Genomic DNA, 21,646 nt, shown 5'->3' on the forward strand with positions numbered 1-21,646 from the left:
AATATAGAGATATACCTTGACGAGGTCTTGGGGCTCAGTTACATTGATCAATGCGATTGCTAAATATCTCCTTTTTCCTAATATTCATGGCAGGTATGCAATTCATTATTCACATGTTCAAATTAGCAAGTAGCATTTTTCATTGTATATTCCAGTATTTTTCCATATGCTTGAGGCATTATACCATTGTCTAAGTTTGATGTGCAGCCTTATTCTTTATATAGTATGTAATTTTTTGGCTTGCACTCATATATATATATATATATATATATATATATTAGTGCTCACTTCAGTTATCCTATTCAGTTATATGTAGTTTTTTTCTGAATGTGAACACAGCTCCCCCCTTTTGGCCATGTTTTTTCCATCTCCTATATAAGAAAGTCCTTAGTTACCCCTCTCCACCCATAGCAGTTTTTAATTGCAATGAGATGACACACAGTTAGGGTCACAGAGCTAGGGACCCCAATATAGAGATATACCTTGACGAGGTCTTGGGGCTCAGTTACATTGATCAATGCGATTGCTAAATATCTCCTTTTTCCTAATATTCATGGCAGGTATGCAATTCATTATTCACATGTTCAAATTAGCAAGTAGCATTTTTCATTGTATATTCCAGTATTTTTCCATATGCTTGAGGCATTATACCATTGTCTAAGTTTGATGTGAAGCCTTATTCTTTATATAGTATGTATTTTTTGGCTTGCACTCATATATATATATATATTAGTGCTCACTTCAGTTATCCTATTCAGTTATATGTAGTTTTTTTCTGAATGTGAACACAGCTCTGCCCCTTTCGGCCATGTTTTTTCCATCTCCTATATAAGAAAGTCCTTGGTTACCCCTCTCCACCCATAGCAGTTTTTAATTGCAATGAGATGACACACAGTTAGGGTCACAGAGCTAGGGACCCCAATATAGAGATATACCTTGACGAGGTCTTGGGGCTCAGTTACATTGATCAATGCGATTGCTAAATATCTCCTTTTTCCTAATATTCATGGCAGGTATGCAATTCATTATTCACATGTTCAAATTAGCAAGTAGCATTTTTCATTGTATATTCCAGTATTTTTCCATATGCTTGTGGCATTATACCATTGTCTAAGTTTGATGTGCAGCCTTATTCTTTATATAGTATGTATTTTTTGGCTTGCACTCATATATATATATATATATATATATATATATATATATATTAGTGCTCACTTCAGTTATCCTATTCAGTTATATGTAGTTTTTTTCTGAATGTGAACACAGCTCCGCCCCTTTCGGCCTTGTTTTTTCCATCTCCTATATAAGAAAGTCCTTAGTTACCCCTCTCCACCCATAGCAGTTTTTAATTGCAATGAGATGACACACAGTTAGGGTCACAGAGCTAGGGACCCCAATATAGAGATATACCTTGACGAGGTCTTGGGGCTCAGTTACATTGATCAATGCGATTGCTAAATATCTCCTTTTTCCTAATATTCATGGCAGGTATGCAATTCATTATTCACATGTTCAAATTAGCAAGTAGCATTTTTCATTGTATATTCCAGTATTTTTCCATATGCTTGAGGCATTATACCATTATCTAAGTTTGATGTGCAGCCTTATTCTTTATATACTATTTTTCAACAGGACAATGACACCAAACACACCTCCAGGCTGTGTAAGGTCTATTTGACGAAGGAGAGTGATCGGGTGCTACGCCAGATGACCTGGCCACCACAGTCACCAGACCTAAACCCAATTGAGATGGTTTGGGGTGAGCTGGACCGCAGAGTGAAGGTAAAAGGGCCAACAAGTGCTAAGCATCTCTGGGAACTCCTTCAAGACTGTTGGAAGACCATTTCCAGTAACTACCTCTTGAAGCTCATCAACAGAATGCCAAGAGTGTGCAAAGCAGTAATCAAAGCAAAAGGTGGCTACTTTGAAGAACCTAGAATATAAGACATATTTTCAGTTGTTTCACACTTTTTTGTTAAGTATTTCATTCCATATGTGTTAATTCATAGTTTTGATGCCTTCAATGTGAATCTACAATTTTCAGAGTTCCAGTAATCCAGAAAAAGAAGGCGACAGCTCACAAGGTAAGTGGCTAAAAAACTTTATTCTGATATCGCAGACAAGCTCAGGAACAGTGGGGGGAGGACGGAGTGCAGTGACGGGGAGCGGACGACAGCCTGTTTTGCGCTGTGAGTAGCGCTTTGACAAGTCCTCCTCAGAGGTGGCAGTGCATGGGCACATCAATAGTCCAACTTTCGCAACATTATCAAAAACGAATTGCTTTTAATACTTTGAGAAAACAACCCCAGGGATATGACATTGTATACGCAAAATACCAGGCTATGGAGGTTACTGAGACAGTGACCTGTCCATCAGAGGCCAGTAGCAGGCGGGGAAAAGGAGAAAAGGGGGAGAAGCTGTAAAATTGAAGTTGAAGCGCCTGCTGCTACACATGCGACTAAAATGTCAACATTGGATTCCTCTAAGATGTCAAAATAAAATTCTACAAGATTGGATGTATGGATTTAACCTTTGTCTGGCTGAATAGGTACAATTGTAACTATTCTGTTTTAATATTGCAATACTTTTTTTTTTCCAAAAGCCGTAGAGGGCTGAAATTTCGTAAAATCTCTGCAGTTTTGGTCCTGAATATATTGGCCAAATTTCAATAAAATATCTCCACCCCCTTCCGAGATAAGGGGTCGCTGTTAACATTGTAAAATTATGCAGCCTGACGAAGGTTAAGGACTAAAGGCTTCTTGCTCTCATGCCATTAGTTAACACTAGAAGTCCCAGAGAGGGGTCATTTAACAGTTCTACCTTTGGAACCCAGAGACGGGTCGAATGACCTGAAGGATTTTAGCTAACATCCTATAATCACCGTCTTTTGTTCTGTAATTAAGGCCATTACTGTCGCACCACAGGAGGTTGTTGTTTCCCATTGAGTTTAGCCATTTAGTTTCTAGTTAGTTCTATTCAGTTTGTACTAAGGGTCATTTGACCCTCCTTAGGGACTTCAGCAGGGAGCTCGAAATTTCTGGGACTTCTAGTGTTAAGGTTTTAAAATCCCGATGACAGGTTTGCTTTAAAGCCTATTCCACTACAGATATAAATTTAACTGACACCTCTAGAAGCTAAAGGGTTAAGGAGAAGTAACATGTGATTGGCTAAACCGATGCTGTATATATATGTTAGAAGTTAGCTCAAGGACAGATATTGCAGAACCTTTGAGGAAACATGTTGGCTTACCTTCTCTGCTTGGCATGCCTCCTGTGTGTCAGAGATATAGGGGCACAGAAAGACACAGGTGAGACAGAAAACCCTTACCTGGCTCTAAGCAATCAAGCTTCATAGTTTTTGTTTCCCTTTTCTTGAGTCACCTTTCATTAATGTTTTTTTTTTCTCTTTTAATTTTATAAAGCTCATATTTCAGTGGAACTCACCATTAACAATGACCTTTTTGGAGAGAAATTTAAATATTCCATTATTGTGTCTGTGAAGGAAAGATCCACTCTTCTTGAAGTCATGAAGCAGGCACAAGCACTTGATCCTGAAAACTTCAGGTGAGATGTAGCAGAGGTGAAGGTTGATGAAGTGGTCTTTGTGAACTGACCAGATGTGGAGTTCCCAGCGGTTCTAAAATAGAAATGTAGCTGAGCTAAGGGACAGATGGACCTTGGACCTGTTCAGAAAAGAAGGGCAGTGAACCCCATAGGGGTGAGCAGGCCCATGACGATCGGGAGGGTGCAGGGTAGTAAGGAGTTAAAGGTTTTGGTTGGGGATGAGAGAGGTAGATGGGGGCATGGGATTGGTGGTTGGTACTGGAGGGGGGATTGGTGGAGAGCAAGGAAGGTGTGGGGGCGTAGTTTGAGGTATAAAGAGAATGTAAAGTGTGTTACCTCCCCTTTCGTCGCTTGAACTTTGTGCCCCAGGACGTCTGTGCTGCAGCCCACTGCGATGGCTGACCTGGCTGCTTTAATGGATTTAGTGCGTGGGGCTGCTGAGGTCCTGGGTGCTGACGTACTGCGGGATCAGCTGGCGGCGGTTTGCGGTGCTGGAGCGGTGATTCCTGCTGCTCCTGCGCCCGGGCCTGTTCTACGTGCTCGGCGGTCACGGCCGCCGGTGCGCTACTCCCCCAGCGGAGGGGGGAGAAGGAGATCAAGGAGCCCCTTCGGGGACCCTCCGGCACGAGGGAGCCCCGCGTCTGCTGTAGTGGAGCTGCCGGCTGCCGGGAGGAATCCTCACCGGAGATCCCGCGGGTCGGAGGTGGGCGGAGCGTCGGCGAGGCCTACTTCCGGTCCGCGGCCTGCAAGGTCCCGGAGCGGAGTAGCGGCAACCCCCGGTGATGTGCGGGCCGGGGTTGGAGCCCAGCGTATCGGACTGGCGGTGGAGACTCCCTGCAGACGGCAGGGAGCGACTCAGGACGGGTAGTGGAGGTGGAGTGCGGCGGCGGGCAGAGACGAGCGGGAGAAGAGTGCGGTGGTCCGGCGGGCATGGGATTACGGTCCCCTCCGGCGAGGATCGTGCTGGGGGGGGTTCCTGGCATTTGTCAGAGGCGGGACGGCGATCCCGCAGTCGGCAGGGAGGGAGCCCAATGAGCAGGGAAGACGCAGCAGCGGCGCAGCAAGGATACCGGAGGCCAGCAGGGATGGACGGCGGTACGGCGCCACGTCGTGCCAAGAGACTGAGGTCCAGCAGGAGGCGCCCGGAGGAGCGGGGTGCGGTGACCGTGGGGGTCGACGGCCGCCAGGTGCGGGCTGTCCCCTCGCTGGTCCCCCCTGTGGCCGGCAGCGGCAGTTCGGACTCCGGAGGGGATGAAGAGTCTATGGCAGCGACAGGTCGGACGGAGCGGCAGCAGGATGATCGGGGCACGGCTGTGCCGACGTCGGTGCAACGGCAGCCTGGTGAGCGAGCGACAGAAATGTTTAATGCTGTGGGTAGTGCGGGCGGGGGAGGGGGTTCCTCCGCGGGAAGTGTTGCGCAAGGGGCGAGTGCGGTCGGTCAATCTGGTCTACCGGGCCCGGAGTTTTGGGGGCAGCTTTTGGGGGTGTTGCAGGGGTTGTCGGCGGAACGGGGGAGTCGGATTGGGCCTGGGGCTCCGGTGGGGGCGTGGGTGGCCTCCTCGGAGGTGGTGCAGACAGAGGCGCCGGTGCGTGAGGTTGCGGCGCGGGACACTACCGCGGCGGTAGATGCGGGACAGGCGGCCGGTGGGGCGGCTGACGTGGGTGCGAGTAAAGAGGCGGAAAAGGAAAAAGAGAAAGAGGATGAGGTTGTGCGGTTGGATGATAGGGTGCGGAGTGAAATTTATGTGTGTTTTGAAGGTCAGTTGGGGGTTCATTTAAAAAAGGAAGTGAGGGACAAGATTTGGATTAGGGGAGTATGTGGAAATTTTTTCCCTGCTTCCCTTGGAGAAGTTTAATTTGGATAAGGTGAAGCCCAGTGATACAAAAAAGGAGAAGGAGGACGAAGAAAAACGGAGGTATAGGTTGATCCCGAGGACGTTTACCAATTGGCTGCAGGCCTTTGCGATCTTAGCTAGCGTGATTGGGGAAAAGGAGCCGGAGCATTGTTCCGCTCTATTTGGTTATATGGACGCGATAGGGGAGGCGTATAGAGTATACGGCGGATTAGGGTGGTTAAGATATGACGAGCAGTTCCGGCAACGGAAGGCTCTGCGGCCTGGTGTTCAGTGGGGACACAAAGATATTTCTTTGTGGATGCGGCTAATGACGGCTCCGGCTCAGCCCTTTCGAGGTGGTGCCGGGAGCCCGGGTGTGAGCGGCGGGTCCCCGGCTGGACAGAAAAAGGGGGCTTGTTGGCAATATAACGAGGGCCAGTGTAAGTTCGGGGCCTCATGTCGTTTCAAACATGAGTGTTCCGGGTGTGGAGGTTCTCACTCCCTGGCAAGGTGCTTTAAGAAAGGAAAAGGAAAGGCGGGGGAGGGGTCTGGAAAAAGGGAGGACGCCAGTGAGGGTAGAGGCGATGCTTCTCTATCTAAATAGGTACCCGGATGTTAGAGCGGCGGAATTGTTGGCACGTGGTTTTACGGAAGGTTTTCGGATTCCGTTTGAATCTGAGGCGCCGGTGTTTCGCCCGGGGAATTTGAGGTCCGCAAAAGAACATCCAGCGGTGGTGAAGGAAAAACTGCAAAAGGAGGTGGAGTTGGGGAGGATGGCGGGTCCATTCCAGGACCCGCCATTCTCCAATTTAAGGATTTCCCCCCTTGGGGTGGTGCCTAAGAAGGAGCCGAACAAATTTCGGCTCATCCATCATTTATCTTATCCGGCGGGATTGTCAGTGAATGATGGGATATCACCAGAGTTGTCGGCAGTTTCTTATGTATCCTTTGATAAGGCATTGGAGCTGGTAAGGGCTGCTGGGCGGGGGGCCCTAATGGCAAAGGCGGATGTGGAAGCAGCTTTTCGTTTACTTCCGGTGCATCCAGAGAGTCTTCATCTCTTAGGGTGTATGTGGGATGGGGAATACTATGTGGATCGCTGCCTGCTGATGGGCTGTTCCATTTCGTGTGCACATTTTGAGGCATTTAGTACCTTTGTGGAATGGGTAGTCAAAGACGTGGCAGGGATCCATTCAGTGATTCACTATTTGGATGACTTCTTTTGCGTGGGTCCGGCGGGCTCTTCGGTTTGCTCCTTGTTGTTGTTTACGTTGGAGCGGATTGCGCGTAGCCTGGGTATTCCGTTGGCAAAAGAAAAAACAGAAGGGCCAGTGACTGCTCTATGTTTTTTAGGTATTGAAATTGATACACTGGCAATGGAATGCCGATTGCCTGAGGGGAAGCTTCTGGATTTGAAGGCGTCGGTGCGGTTTTTGCATCAGGCCAAGAAGGTGCGGTTGCGGGACTTGCAGTCAGTGCTCGGGAAATTGAATTTCGCTTGTCGCATCATGCCGATGGGGCGGATATTTAATAGGAGGCTGGCAAGTGCAACCGCGGGGGTAAGAGCTCCGAATCACTTTGTCAGAGTGACAAAAGTGATGAAGGGGGATTTGTTGGTTTGGGAGAAGTTCTTGGACCGGTACAACGGTCGGACTCTTTGGATGAGCAAGGCTTTGTCCAATAGCCAGTTGGAGTTGTATACTGATGCGGCTGGAGCGACAGGTTTTGGGGCAATTTTTCAGACGCACTGGTGTGTTGGAAAATGGCCAAAGCTTTGGGTGGAAGCAGGTCTGGTGAGGAATTTGGCGCTGCTGGAATTGTTTCCCATAATTGTAGCAGTGGAGTTATGGGGCCCCGTTTTTTCCGGAAGAAGGGTTTGCATGCATTGTGACAACATGGCGGTGGTGCATTCCATCAATGCGCTGTCGGCAAAATCCCCGCCGGTTGTGGGGTATTTAAGGCACTTGGTGTTGCGTTGTTTGGAGTTGAACATTTGCGTGGTGGCTCGGCACGTGCCAGGGATTCGAAATGAGGTGGCTGACGCGCTATCACGGTTTCACTTTTGCAGGTTCAGGAAGCTGGCACAGGGAGCGGACGCGGATGGAGAACCTTGCCCGGACGGGCTGTGGGACCTGGCATCGGTGTAGCTTTTGAGGGGATTAGGAGATCGGTGTCTGAGGCTACTTGGTGCCGATATCAGGCGGTGTGGAAGGAATGGGCAGAGTTGGAAAGAGGGGACTTCGTGGAGTCGGGTTACAAAGACCGAGTGTTGGGGGTCCTGATGTTAATTAGTGGGGACTTTTTGGCAGGTCGGTCCGTTTCGGTGATGGGTGGCAAGCTGGCGGCATTGGCCTTCATGTTTCAGATGCAAGGGGTCCGGGATGCGACTAAGGATTTTCTGGTGCGGCAGGCAATGAAGGGTTTTCGGAAAGGGGCCCAGTCGCGTGACATGAGGCGGCCGGTGTCATTGCCTTTGTTGGGGCGTTTAGTGGGATGTTTGGGGGAATTGTGTTTGTCTCCTTTTGAGAGGGGGTTGTTTTCGGTAGCTTTTGTATTGGCGTTTTTTGGGGCCTTTCGCATTGGTGAATTGGTCAGCCCGGCTAAGCAAGCAATGGGTGGTTTGATGATGGAGGATGTAATGCTGGGGGAGGATAGAGTGGAATGTCGGCTTCGTTTTTCGAAGACGGATCAGAGGGGGCGGGGGCGCTTAGTGGTGTTGTTTGCGTTACCGGGACACCAACTGTGCCCGGTGGTACAGGTTTCGGAGTTTTTAAAGGTGCGCGGAGGTTACCCTGGCGTTTTACTGCGGCATGTGGACGGATTAGCCTTGTCGCGTTACCAATTCATTGCGGTGCTGAAGATGGCCTTAGCTCGGGTGGGGGAGGAGCCAAGTGAATACGGGTCTCACTCCTTCCGGATTGGGGCGGCAACGGAAGCTGCCAGGTGGGGTTTGAGTGAGGATTGTATCCGGCGGATTGGGAGGTGGGAGTCTTCCAGGTTTCGCTTGTACATTAGGCCTCATTTGGTCAGATGATGATTCGGGGGTGGGAAATTCCTGTTTTGTGTTTTGATGGTGGTATGTGACAATTTTCTTGGCTGTTGCTGTTTTATTCGTGGTGTTTATATTTTGTAGGGCCATGCCTTGTGTGGATCCTCGGGCACTCCTACGTGTATTGGGGAGCGTTGCGGGCGGATGTGCGTCACGATGGTCGGCAGCTTGGAGTGTCGGTGACGGAGGCCCGAGTAAAGTGGCTGGGAATTCGGGGCATGACCTGGGGTAGGGTGCGCCCAGAGGTGGCTTATTATAGCCGTATGGATCGTGACCCGGATGTGTTAATTTTACACGTGGGTGGGAATGATTTGGGAATAAGGTCGGCAAGGGAATTGAAAAGGGACATAAAGTTGGACCTGTTACATTTGTGGAGGGCGTTCCCGGGCATTGTGATCGTTTGGTCGGACATCATAGCTCGGACGCAGTGGTGTTTTGGCAGGTCGGTGGACCGTATTAATAGGGCTCGGAGTAAGCTGAACCGGGCAATTGGCAGGTTTGTGGCACGGAATGGTGGTTTGGTGGTGCGGCATAGAGAATTGGAGGAGTCCACGGAACAGTACCTAAGGGGAGATGGGGTTCACCTGACCGATGTGGGTCTGGATTTATGGATGCTGGGTTTGAGGGATGGCCTGGAGCAAGCACTTGGGGTGTGGGGGGCCCGGGCCAAGTAAGGTTGTCACTTGGCCGGTCTGTGGCGGGGGGATAGGTCCGTCTGAGAGGTTGGGAGTACCGACAGTCGGTTTGTTGGTACGAAGTCGCTCAAGGGGAGTGGCTTCGGAGTGGATGGGAACTTGCAGGCGGAGGTCCTGCAGGTTCTGGGTGGGGGTAATTAACGATGGAACGTTATTACCCCTCACCTTGGGCCGGTTGGTCACGGCCGAGGTGGTCCTCTGGGCCAGTTGGAGGTTACGGCCGGGGGGTTAAGAATGATGGTTGTTTCCCTCTCGGATGGATCTATCGGTGGTTTTGGTTATAAGGGTATATATGTATAAAGGTTATGTTTAACAATGGGTGGCATGTTGAGCCACGAGTTTGGTATACATATATACGGTTAAATAAAAGCTGTGGCCATTCCTTGCAATAAAGTCGTAGTTATCGTCTTTATTTAAGTAAATATGGTATGGGGGGGTAGAACCTGTTAACCTGCTTATCCCTTATAGATGCGTCAAGAAGGGCAGTGAACCCCATAGGGGTGAGCAGGCCCATGACGATCGGGAGGGTGCAGGGTAGTAAGGAGTTAAAGGTTATGGTTGGGGATGAGAGAGGTAGATGGGGGCATGGGATTGGTGGTTGGTACTGGAGGGGGGATTGGTGGAGAGCAAGGAAGGGGTGGGGGCGTAGTTTGAGGTATAAAGAGAATGTAAAGTGTGTTACCTCCACTTTCGTCGCTTGAACTTTGTGCCCACCCGCCCGCCCTTATTATATAAAAAAAAAAAAAAAAAAGGGAGAGTAATATATACAAAAAAAAAAAAAAAGAAAAGAACAACAAAGGGGGTGATGGTTTTTTGTCAAAAAAAAAATGAAAGAAAAATGTTTGTTTTGTTGTCACAGCGGGGGGATAGGTCCGTCTGAGAGGTTGGGAGTACCGACAGTCGGTTTGTTGGTACGAAGTCGCTCAAGGGGAGTGGCTTCGGAGTGGATGGGAACTTGCAGGCGGAGGTCCTGCAGGTTCTAGGTGGGGGTAATTAACGATGGAACGTTATTACCCCTCACCTTGGGCCGGTTGGTCACGGCCGAGGTGGTCCTCTGGGCCAGTTGGAGGTTACGGCCGGGGGGTTAAGAATGATGGTTGTTTCCCTCTCGGATGGATCTATCGGTGGTTTTGGTTATAAGGGTATATATGTATAAAGGTTATGTTTAACAATGAGTGGCATGTTGAGCCACGAGTTTGGTATACATATATACGGTTAAATAAAATCTGTGGCCATTCCTTGCAATAAAGTCGTAGTTATCGTCTTTATTTAAGTAAATATGGTATGGGGGGGTAGAACCTGTTAACCTGCTTATCCCTTATAGATGCGTCAAGCAGCTTGAGAGGGTCTGTGGTGGGCTGAAATCTTATTACATCATTTGTGGTGAAACCAGCACAATGGTTTCTAAAAAGAAGTCTGACTACTGTTTAACCCTTGTCTTTCTAGACTGTAAGATACATAGAGCCCCTTATTATTGTCTGATTGAAAATGTAAACCCACAGAGACCATCTCAACCACTAATGTAGATTGCTCTATTAACTGACAAGCATTTTATGAAGGTTATATGTGGCATCAGACTCTAAAAAATCAAAAACTTTTAAATTTGCCATCATCATGCTTTTAATCACCAGGGTCCCTTGCAACCTCTATAGTGTCATTTTGACAGCTAGTCAGTCATGCTCGCCGCTGGGTGATGGTACTTGCTGCGAGCTGAAAGTGGACCCACTGGACTACAGGGGAACCCCGGGTCTACCCAAACGTCGGGTAAAAGACTGGGACTGTGGCAGCTGACCTCCAGGACAGGGGCAGCCACAGAAGCATGCAGGACAGAGTCTCAAGTATAGATGGGGACCACCATGGTGGCTGAAGGCAGGAAGGACAGGCAGTGTCAAGCACAGCAGGGAAGGACCGACAGGCAGAGTCTAAGTACAGGCAGAATGGGAAGGCCGAGTCTATAGTACAAACAGAGCAGGCATAGTCCAGCTATGGGCAGGACAGGACTGGAACCAGATACCAACAGGCAGGATGTGCTGGTAACCAGGTACGGGCTGGACAGGCTGGACCCAAGTGCCAACAGGCAAGATGGGCTGGAAACCAGGTACGGACAGGACAGGCTGGACCCAGGAGCCAACAGGCTGAACGGGCTGGGAACCAGGTATGGACAGGACTGGCTGGACCCAGGAGCCAACAGGCTGAATGGCCTGGGAACCAGATACGGAATGGGACAAGATGGAACCAGATGGTACAGGACAGGACAGGTGATCTGACAACTGACTAGACAGAGTGAAGTGACTAACAGGAACTATGGTGTTGAGTAGGCCACTCCCCTAGTGGGAGATATACCCAGATATGCCCTAAATACCCAGTGCCTTTCAGCAATAGGCTGGGACACACTTTTTGGGAATGGTGTGATGGCCCTTTAAGAGAAGGACAGCAGAGCGTGAACTCCCTAGGAGCACTCCCAGAGATGCTGTGATGCACGCCCAGACTCTGGGAGGAAGCGGAGGAGAAACCACATGGAGGAGGGACAGAAATGCCAGGCAGCGTGGAGGGACCCCGCCACGGCGGCGGTGAGTAATAGCATGTCCCTGTATGAGAGCAAGGAGCACGGGGACGCAGTGTTACATAGTCACTTTCTACCACTATTTGAGTCTGATTTTTAAGAGTTATTAAACCTTTTTGAGAGAACCAGTTATAGACTGTTAACACCCCAGTCAGAGAATTCATCAATAGGACATGCTTGTTCCTCTCTCTCAACCTTGATCTTTGGCTTGTCTTGGTAAAGACTTGTTCCACGAAGATGTTTTTCATTAAATCTAAGGGGTTTGCTCCAGATACACCATGTGAAGAATTATTGGGCAAGTTGTATTTTAGAGGATTTTTTTAATTATTGATCAACAACTATGTTCTCAATCAACCCAAAAGACTCATAAATATCAAAGCTTAATATTTTTGGAATATCCATTGGACCCCAAAGCAAGTTATTTTTCAGCATATTTCCAAAGGATTGATAGTAGGTAGCTGTCTAGTTCAATAGTTTTTTAGCTTGGGTACTCCCTTCTCTTTCAGTGCATTGCGGGACGTGGCGTTGATAACACGTGCCATAGCAAAGTGCTTGGGTTCCCATGGACTGGTATTTAGGAGCAGCTAACTGAAGGTTAATAGTACATGAAATATATTTGGATTTTCCCTTCTCAAACACATTTTTACAGATATTGCAGTTATGTTTAATTTAAGGATTTAATGGTCTGTCATCTTTTCGAAAACCTGGACTTGACTAACAACTTGTTGTTGTTAAATATATGTGGATCCTCATTATCTCTAACTTTATAAAAAAAAACTTGTATAAAGCAACAATGGAAAAAAATAATGTAAAACATCATGTGAAAAGCATTATTTAAAGAGTTGTTCACATTATGTATCTTCAGGAGTAGAATGTTTCCCTGCCTCCCACCTCCCGCTTGCCGAGGAGCAGTGTGCTCCTGATTGATTGATAGTTCAGACACATGACAGCATTGGAGGCGCACAATGACATTGAAGCTGACTGGATACAGCAATCCAGCTAGTTTCAGAGTAGCACTTACAAGCTCTTTATCAAATAACTTGTAAGCACTCTGCTTCTTGCCTAGGAGAACTTGGTAATCTAAATAAAAAAAAACAAATAATACCTTCGTTCTTCAGAACAGACAGGATTTACAATAAGAAGTAAATTACAAAGTTGCCTGGTTTTACAAGTACATTTATGATGTTGAGAAAACTCCTTTATGCTATCCACTCTTGATACTATAAACCTTACATAATGAATACAAAAGTGTTTAAGGCTGTTTATCCAGCACACTGATTGACCCTGACTTGAGCCACCTAAACTCCATTTCACTTATTGTCTAAGGATAAACAGTATTATAATGATACAAGGCAATGTTCTTATTAGATACAAATATACAGAAAATACATAAATATGTTATATTCAATAGCAAAGCTTTACTATCTTATAGTACTGCTGCAAAAATTGCAAAATTACAAAAATTTGTATTTATGTGGGTAATATCACTTTAAAGTGCAACATTAGATAAAGTGCACAACCACAGGAAAAAAGCCAGGTGTGGTTCCTCTGATTTTGATACACTGCCAAGGTAAGTATATTAGGAGATGAGGGCAAGATGTGACATAAGATATTGCATTAAATGCAGACTACACCCTAATAATCAATGTATAAATGAGAGAACCAAGGGAGTGGTAGTCAAAGGTCATACACAAGACCAGCTAATCATAAATAACATCAAACACTGCTTTTTTGCAAAAATATAACAAATATTTATTAAATTGAATAAATAGAACGTGCACGTTTCGATGTCTTCCTCGGGGGGCCGTGGTGTAATATGATATTACACCACGGCCCCCCGAGGAAGACATCGAAACGTGCGCGTCGGGGCACGTTTTTGCTCGGGTCCCACTTCCATCATCATGGGTGAGTGCAGTACAGGGACTAATTTAACTTTGTGCATGTCATGATTGTTACCTGTTTGCGATATGACTAATATGTGGCTCATGGTCTGATCCTCCGATCACTAGACTCCTCATGGATATTGTCTCCTTGAGTGCTTACTGGAATATGTGTGCACGTTTTGAGACATTGGAGTTATTGTTAATCTACTGTCCGGAGGTTTATCAGACCATGTCCCTCCTACTATTTTGCGATACTGCTCCCCGGATGGGTGGTGGACCCCTGGTTTTTTAACTCCAGTGACATCTCCTTTTGAGCCTGATCTCTGTGCAATGTAGTTGTTTACTTCTTAATGTCACTTTTTTGCTATTTATTCAATTTAATAAATATTTGTTATATTTTTGCAAAAAAGCAGTGTTTGATGTTATTTATGATTAGCTGGTCTTGTGTATGACCTTTGACTACCACTCCCTTGGTTCTCTCATTTATACTGCCAAGATAAGTGTATGGCTATAGCTATATGCTTTATCTGAACTGGGTATCACTATATGGGGAGACCCTACGACTATTTATTTATTTTTATACCATGATAGACGCGCAAAGCGTCTGTGATTGGAGCAGTCAGCTGATACGCTTACACTGAGGGTGGGGGTGGCATCTGACTGCAACCAATCACAGACGCCGGTGGGTTGGGGAAATCAGTACATATGCAGTGAAGGTTAATGCGCTGCCCTGGAAGTGAATGAGTGGCCTGGAAGAAGTTACAGCTGCTGCAGAGCCTCGGTAAGTACAGCGCACTTTCTCTTATCACCCTATCCTTTATACCACAATTTTTAATTGCCAGATTCTGGTCCCCATAGACTTATATGGGGACCAGAATCCGGTTTGCAATCGGATTTTAAAATCCAGATAACAGGACCTGCCGCTCCCAGTTATCTGCGAGTCCGCCCATTGCCACTTGCCATTATTAGAAACACATACGCGAGTACTAGGCAGTACTCGTTATGGCAGAGAGAGGGGGGGAGCCAGCACTGCCTGAGAATGGCATACAAAAGAATATTTTTAAGTGTAAATTCACAATTATTCCAACTGTACTATAATGCAAATTGAGATTTTTAGCAAATGATTGATCAATAATTTGAGCCGCCCCTGCCAACGTCAAGGCAAATCTCCATGTGGGGTTCCTACCTATATTTATATTGTCAATGTGTCATACGGCTAACTAATTAGAGATTTGCCTTGACGATGTCAGGGGCGGCTCAAATTGATCAATCATTTGCTAAAAATCTCAATTTGCATTATAGTACAGTTGGAATAATTGTGAATGTCCACAAAAAAATGTATTTTTTGCATACCATTCTCAGGCACTGCTGCCCCCCCCCTTTGTAGTACTCGTTATGTGTATATCAAGTACGAATAGTTAGGTACTCGCTCAACTCTAATGGTGTTCAGTCAACAATGACTGTCATTATTATCTATATCTACAAGCAGAGTTCGATGGGCGCTGGTACAAAATTGTAACCTGGGCCCCCCCTTTTGTTGTTCAGATGTATGTATATGTATGTATACATTTATCATTCTAAATCCTATAAAGACATACGAGTTGTCCCCCACCCTGCTCTACTGTCCCTCATCCTGGGCTCCTTCCTTGTAAATATGGCCCCCATCCTGGTATATAGTATATGCCCTCCATTCTGGTAAGTATGTACCCCATCCTGACATATATGTCACCCATCTTAGTATATATGTTCCCCATTCTTGCCCACATACTTGTATATATATATAACCCCATCCTGGTAAAAATGTCCCCATCCTAGTATATATGTTCCCCATTCTTGCCCACATACTTGTATATATATAACCCCATCCTGGTAAAAATGTCACCATCCTAGTATATATGTTCCCCATTCTTGCCCCCATACTGATGTATATATAACATCATCCTGGTACAGATGTCCCCATCCTGGTATATATGTCCCAATCCTGGGCCCCTCCTGGTATATACTGTCCCCCACCTGGTGTCTACTGTCCCCCTCCTGGTGTCATCCTGGTATATACTGTCCCACTTTTGGTATCTAATGCCCCCCTCCTGGTGTATAATGTCCCACTATTAGGCTCCTCCTGGTATATACTTTACTTCTCCTGGTACACACTGTCCCCTTCCTGGTATATATGTCCCAATCCTGGGCCCCTCCTGGTATATACTGTCCCCCACCTGGTGTCTACTGTCCCCCTCCTGGTGTCATCCTGGTATATACTGTCCCACTTTTGGTATCTAATGCCCCCCTCCTGGTGTATAATGTCCCACTATTAGGCTCCTCCTGGTATATACTTTACTTCTCCTGGTACGTACTGTCCCCTTCCTGGTATCTACTGTCCCCCTTCTGGTATATCTGTTCCCATCCTGGGAAATATGTCTCCGTCCTGTCTAATGCAAAAAACAACGGCATTGTACTCACCATTCCTGGTTTCTACATCATGCAGCGTTCTCCTATGTAGCCAGCGCACAGTGGTCGGCAGTTTTCATCAGTGTCGGTGCTATTGCAACACATGAGTCATTGCCATGCACCACCCTCACTCACTGGGACACATATGAAAGCTGCTGGCATCTGTTTGGCTGGCAGCATGTATCGCAGTTCAGGGACCCGACAGATCCCTGCACCGTGATGCATTTCAGCTAGATGTGCAACTTCGGATGCACATCCAGCTGAAGCAGGGGCTGGGGCCTGCAAGCCCCCTGCACCCCCGGCCCGGTCGCATGTGCAATCCCTATGACCACGATCATACTGCCCCTGTCTATAAGGCCTGTTTCACACGTCAGTGATTCTGGTACGTTTGTGCTTTTTTTTAAAGGTACCAGAATCACTGACATACGCAGACCCATTATAATGAATGGGTCTGCTCACACATCAGTGATTTTTCACTGCACGTGTCTCCGTGCGGCGTACCCGCGTGTGCATGATTGGCGCACGGAGACATGTCCATTTTTTTCTGGCACCACTGATATCCCATGGACCACGCAGTGGTGTGGTCCGTGAGACACGTGCCAGAAAAAAACGTGCTTTTAAAATAAAAATCATTTTTACTCACCCGGCTCCAGCGATGTCCTCTGCAGCCCGTGCAGCCTGCTGCTTCTGAGCCGGCTCATTACTGTCGCTCATATTCATGATGCACGACACAGCCGACCCGGAAGCAGCTGCTGCGGGGGTCAGCGTCGGCCGGATGCTGCACCGCGGGAGCGATCAGCACCATGGACAGCGGGAGCGGGCGCAGGTGAGTTAATCTCTAAGTGCAATCACGGGCCATGGAGAACGGAGCCCGGATTGCACTTAGACAACCCACGTGTGCCGTGATTCATGGCACACGCAGGGACATGTGCGTGTTTTTGCACACCAGTGAAAAACGTCAGCGTTTGTCACTGACGTGTGAAATGAACAATAGGATAAAGAGTTGCACACCAGTCACAATGTATAGGGGAATAATGAAAAGCATAACTGCTATATGAATACTAGACTGAAAAATACAATGGACTATCTGAAATAAGTGAAAAACATGAAAATGGTATCTGCATAACTGCTATGAAAAATAGAAATGAGAGATATTTAGCCATTGTATTGATCAATGCAAAGGAGCCCCAAAACCAAACGCCAAGGTAATCTCTATTTTTGGGGTCCCTAACCTATGTGTAACCTCACCTGCAGTTAAAAAACTTGCTCTGTATGGGAAGCAAGGGACCAAGCTATATATGTGTGAAATAAGAGACATGGCTATGGGTGGGGCAGGGTTCTCAGACAAAAAGTGCATACTAACTAAAGAATGTATGTCTGGAACACCAATGGTGTGAACAGGGTGCAAGACTCAAAAATATACAACTAAACAATAGGATAAAGAGTTGCACACCAGTCACAATGTATAGGGGAATAATGAAAAGCATAACTGCTATATGAATACTAGACTGAAAAATACAATGGACTATCTGAAATAAGTGAAAAACATGAAAATGGTATCTGCATAACTGCTATGAAAAATAGAAATGAGAGATATTTAGCCATTGTATTGATCAATGCAAAGGAGCCCCAAAACCAAACGCCAAGGTAATCTCTATTTTTGGGGTCCCTAACCTATGTGTAACCTCACCTGCAGTTAAAAAACTTGCTCTGTATGGGAAGCAAGGGACCAAGCTATATATGTGTGAAATAAGAGACATGGCTATGGGTGGGGCAGGGTTCTCAGACAAAAAGTGCATACTAACTAAAGAATGTATGTCTGGAACACCAATGGTGTGAACAGGGTGCAAGACTCAAAAATATACAACTAAACAATAGGATAAAGAGTTGCACACCAGTCACAATGTATAGGGGAATAATGAAAAGCATAACTGCTATATGAATACTAGACTGAAAAATACAATGGACTATCTGAAATAAGTGAAAAACATGAAAATGGTATCTGCATAACTGCTATGAAAAATAGAAATGAGAGATATTTAGCCATTGTATTGATCAATGCAAAGGAGCCCCAAAACCAAACGCCAAGGTAATCTCTATTTTTGGGGTCCCTAACCTATGTGTAACCTCACCTGCAGTTAAAAAACTTGCTCTGTATGGGAAGCAAGGGACCAAGCTATATATGTGTGAAATAAGAGACATGGCTATGGGTGGGGCAGGGTTCTCAGACAAAAAGTGCATACTAACTAAAGAATGTATGTCTGGAACACCAATGGTGTGAACAGGGTGCAAGACTCAAAAATATACAACTAAACAATAGGATAAAGAGTTGCACACCAGTCACAATGTATAGGGGAATAATGAAAAGCATAACTGCTATAGGAATACTAGACTGAAAAATACAATGGACTATCTGAAATAAGTGAAAAACATGAAAATGGTATCTGCATAACTGCTATGAAAAATAGAAATGAGAGATATTTAGCCATTGTATTGATCAATGCAAAGGAGCCCCAAAACCAAACGCCAAGGTAATCTCTATTTTTGGGGTCCCTAACCTATGTGTAACCTCACCTGCAGTTAAAAAACTTGCTCTGTATGGGAAGCAAGGGACCAAGCTATATATGTGTGAAATAAGAGACATGGCTATGGGTGGGGCAGGGTTCTCAGACAAAAAGTGCATACTAACTAAAGAATGTATGTCTGGAACACCAATGGTGTGAACAGGGTGCAAGACTCAAAAATATACAACTAAACAATAGGATAAAGAGTTGCACACCAGTCACAATGTATAGGGGAATAATGAAAAGCATAACTGCTATATGAATACTAGACTGAAAAATACAATGGACTATCTGAAATAAGTGAAAAACATGAAAATGGTATCTGCATAACTGCTATGAAAAATAGAAATGAGAGATATTTAGCCATTGTATTGATCAATGCAAAGGAGTCCCTTGCTTCCCATACAGAGCAAGTTTTTTAACTGCAGGTGAGGTTACACATAGGTTAGGGACCCCAAAAATAGAGATTACCTTGGCGTTTGGTTTTGGGGCTCCTTTGCATTGATCAATACAATGGCTAAATATCTCTCATTTCTATTTTTCATAGCAGTTATGCAGATACCATTTTCATGTTTTTCACTTATTTCAGATAGTCCATTGTATTTTTCAGTCTAGTATTCATATAGCAGTTATGCTTTTCATTATTCCCCTATACATTGTGACTGGTGTGCAACTCTTTATCCTATTGTTTAGTTGTATATTTTTGAGTCTTGCACCCTGTTCACACCATTGGTGTTCCAGACATACATTCTTTAGTTTGACGTGTGAAATGGGCCTAAGATAGTTTTTTTTAGATATACATTAGAGTATTGATATTGTGATTTAGTAAATTATTTCTAGGACGCTTGGAGAGCTGGTTTTCTTTCCAATCAGAACAAAATAGTAATACTGTTGGGATTATGGTTTGATATTTAAAACTAAAAATTTTTTACTTCTCCAGTTTTCAGACAGAGATTTATAATTGGGGAGCTTTTGTGATATCAATTAACATTAACCATCTTGTAGGAAGCACAAATGACAAGACATACTGGCAGTTTTTCAGTGATGTCACCCCATTAAGTGAAGGTTAGTAATATGAATATGGTTGAATATCTATCTATCTATCTATCTATCTATCTATCTATCTATCTATCTATCTATCTATCTATCTATCTATCTCTATCTATATCTATCTCACAACTTTTGCTACACCTGAATTTTACTAGGAATCAGGTTTTGTGGCCCCAGCCTGTTGCAAGTGTTACCATGCTGGGCCAATATATTTGTTACAGATAGTGCATTGTATATTGGAACATGGTGTAATTTGGTGTTTTTTTTGCAGGTGTCAGCTCATACAAGCCAAGCGACAAGGAGCACATTCTGGCAATCTTTAGCAAATACTGAATATATTCTTTTCCTATTTACCTCAATTACAATTTATATTTTTCTCAATGCATGCTTGATTTGATTTTGGCTAAAGACAAGAGTGCCCTGCAGAGGACATATAATATCCTAAATGGATGAAGCTTTTAGCAGTATAACCAGTGTATATTCATGTTGTAATAAATATAAGGTTGTAAGTAAAATATATGGACTATTATAAGTGTCTATAATGTTAGTATACAGTTATGGACTGGCCCACTATGGAACAGGTAAATTCCTGGTGGGCTCCTACGGAGGAGTAGGCCCTTTACCACCCAGTATGAGCAGTATTTGTACCAATATAATTTAATTCACTGTGTACAAATGCTGAAAGCAGCATCTCATAATTTATTCAAAACACTACCTAGCTTATTATTATATAGAAGCACAGGTACATTTGGGAAAGATTGTAGTGTAATATTTACATGTATCTGAACAGTGGGCCACCAGAGTCAATGTTATCAAAGGACCCTTGCCAACCCAGTCTGATACTGAGTGGCTATACATATTTATTTGTGAGCTTATTGAGACTGTGTAATAATATATCCTTCGCTCTTACCTATGAGTAATACCTTTGAGTAACACGTGGCAGAATACATATCAGTTCTGCAATATGGGGTGGAAATATACTTGTAATCTGAACCATAATTATATGATGGGGTAGTTCAATATATCATTGCAATGAAAAAAGCTTATAAAATTAGGAACTAGAGATGAGGGAACCTGTTTGGTTAGGGTTCCCCAATTTCAAATTCGGTACGAGCCTTAAGGTCCAGTCACACTAAGCAACTTACCAGCGATCCCAACAACGATAGGGATCGCTGGTAAGTTGCTAGGAGGTTGCTGGTGAGATGTCACACTGCGACGCTCCAGCGATCCCACCAGTAACCTGACCTGGCAGGGATCGCTGGAGCGTCGCTACACAAGTTGCTGGTGAGCTCACCAGCAACCAGTGACCAGCCCCCAGCGCCGCGTGGAAGATGCTGCGCTTGGTAACTAAGGTAAATATCGGGTAACCAACCCGATATTTACCTTGGTTACCACCGCACGGAGCTACACGTGCAGAGAGCAGGGAGCAGCGCACACTGAGCGCTGGCTCCCTGCTCTCCTAGCTACAGCACACATCGGGTTAATTACCCGATGTGTGCTGCAGCTAAATGTGCACAGAGCAGGGAGCAGCGCACAATGCTTAGCGCTGGCTCCTTGCTCTCCTAGTTACAGCACACATCGGGTTAATTAACCCGATGTGTGCTGCAGCTAAATGTGCACAGAGCAGGGAGCAGCGCACAATGCTTAGCGCTGGCTCCTTGCTCTCCTAGTTACAGCACACATCGGGTTAATTAACCCGATGTGTGCTGCAGCTACATGTGCACAGAGCAGGAGCCGGCACTGACAGTGAGAGCGGAGGAGGCTGGTAACAAAGGTAAATATCGGGTAACCAAGGACAGGGCTTCTTGGTTACCCGATGTTTACATTGGTTACCAGCCTCCGCAGAAGCCGGCTCCTGCTGCCTGCACATTTAGTTGTTGCTGTCTCGCTGTCACACACAGCGATCTGTGCTTCACAGCGGGACAGCAACAACTAAAAAATGGCCCAGGACATTCAGCAACAACCAACGACCTCACAGCAGGGGCCAGGTTGTTGCTGG

General features: G+C 45.7%; 1 protein-coding gene across 1 annotated transcript; it reads left to right on the forward strand.

Moving 5' to 3' along the window:
- Nucleotides 1–3,221: 3,221 nt before the first annotated feature.
- LOC142309907 (cobalamin binding intrinsic factor-like) lies at nt 3,222–20,179 on the forward strand. The gene is made up of 4 exons (XM_075347369.1): nt 3,222–3,307; nt 3,422–3,563; nt 19,538–19,662; nt 19,919–20,179. The coding sequence occupies exons 1-4, from the start codon at nt 3,238–3,240 to the stop codon at nt 19,978–19,980; spliced, it is 399 nt and encodes a 132-aa protein (XP_075203484.1). The 5' UTR covers nt 3,222–3,237; the 3' UTR covers nt 19,981–20,179.
- Nucleotides 20,180–21,646: the final 1,467 nt, after the last annotated feature.

The sequence above is a fragment of the Anomaloglossus baeobatrachus genome, chromosome 5, assembly GCF_048569485.1.
Source record: "Anomaloglossus baeobatrachus isolate aAnoBae1 chromosome 5, aAnoBae1.hap1, whole genome shotgun sequence".
Taxonomy (NCBI): Eukaryota; Metazoa; Chordata; class Amphibia; order Anura; family Aromobatidae; genus Anomaloglossus; species Anomaloglossus baeobatrachus.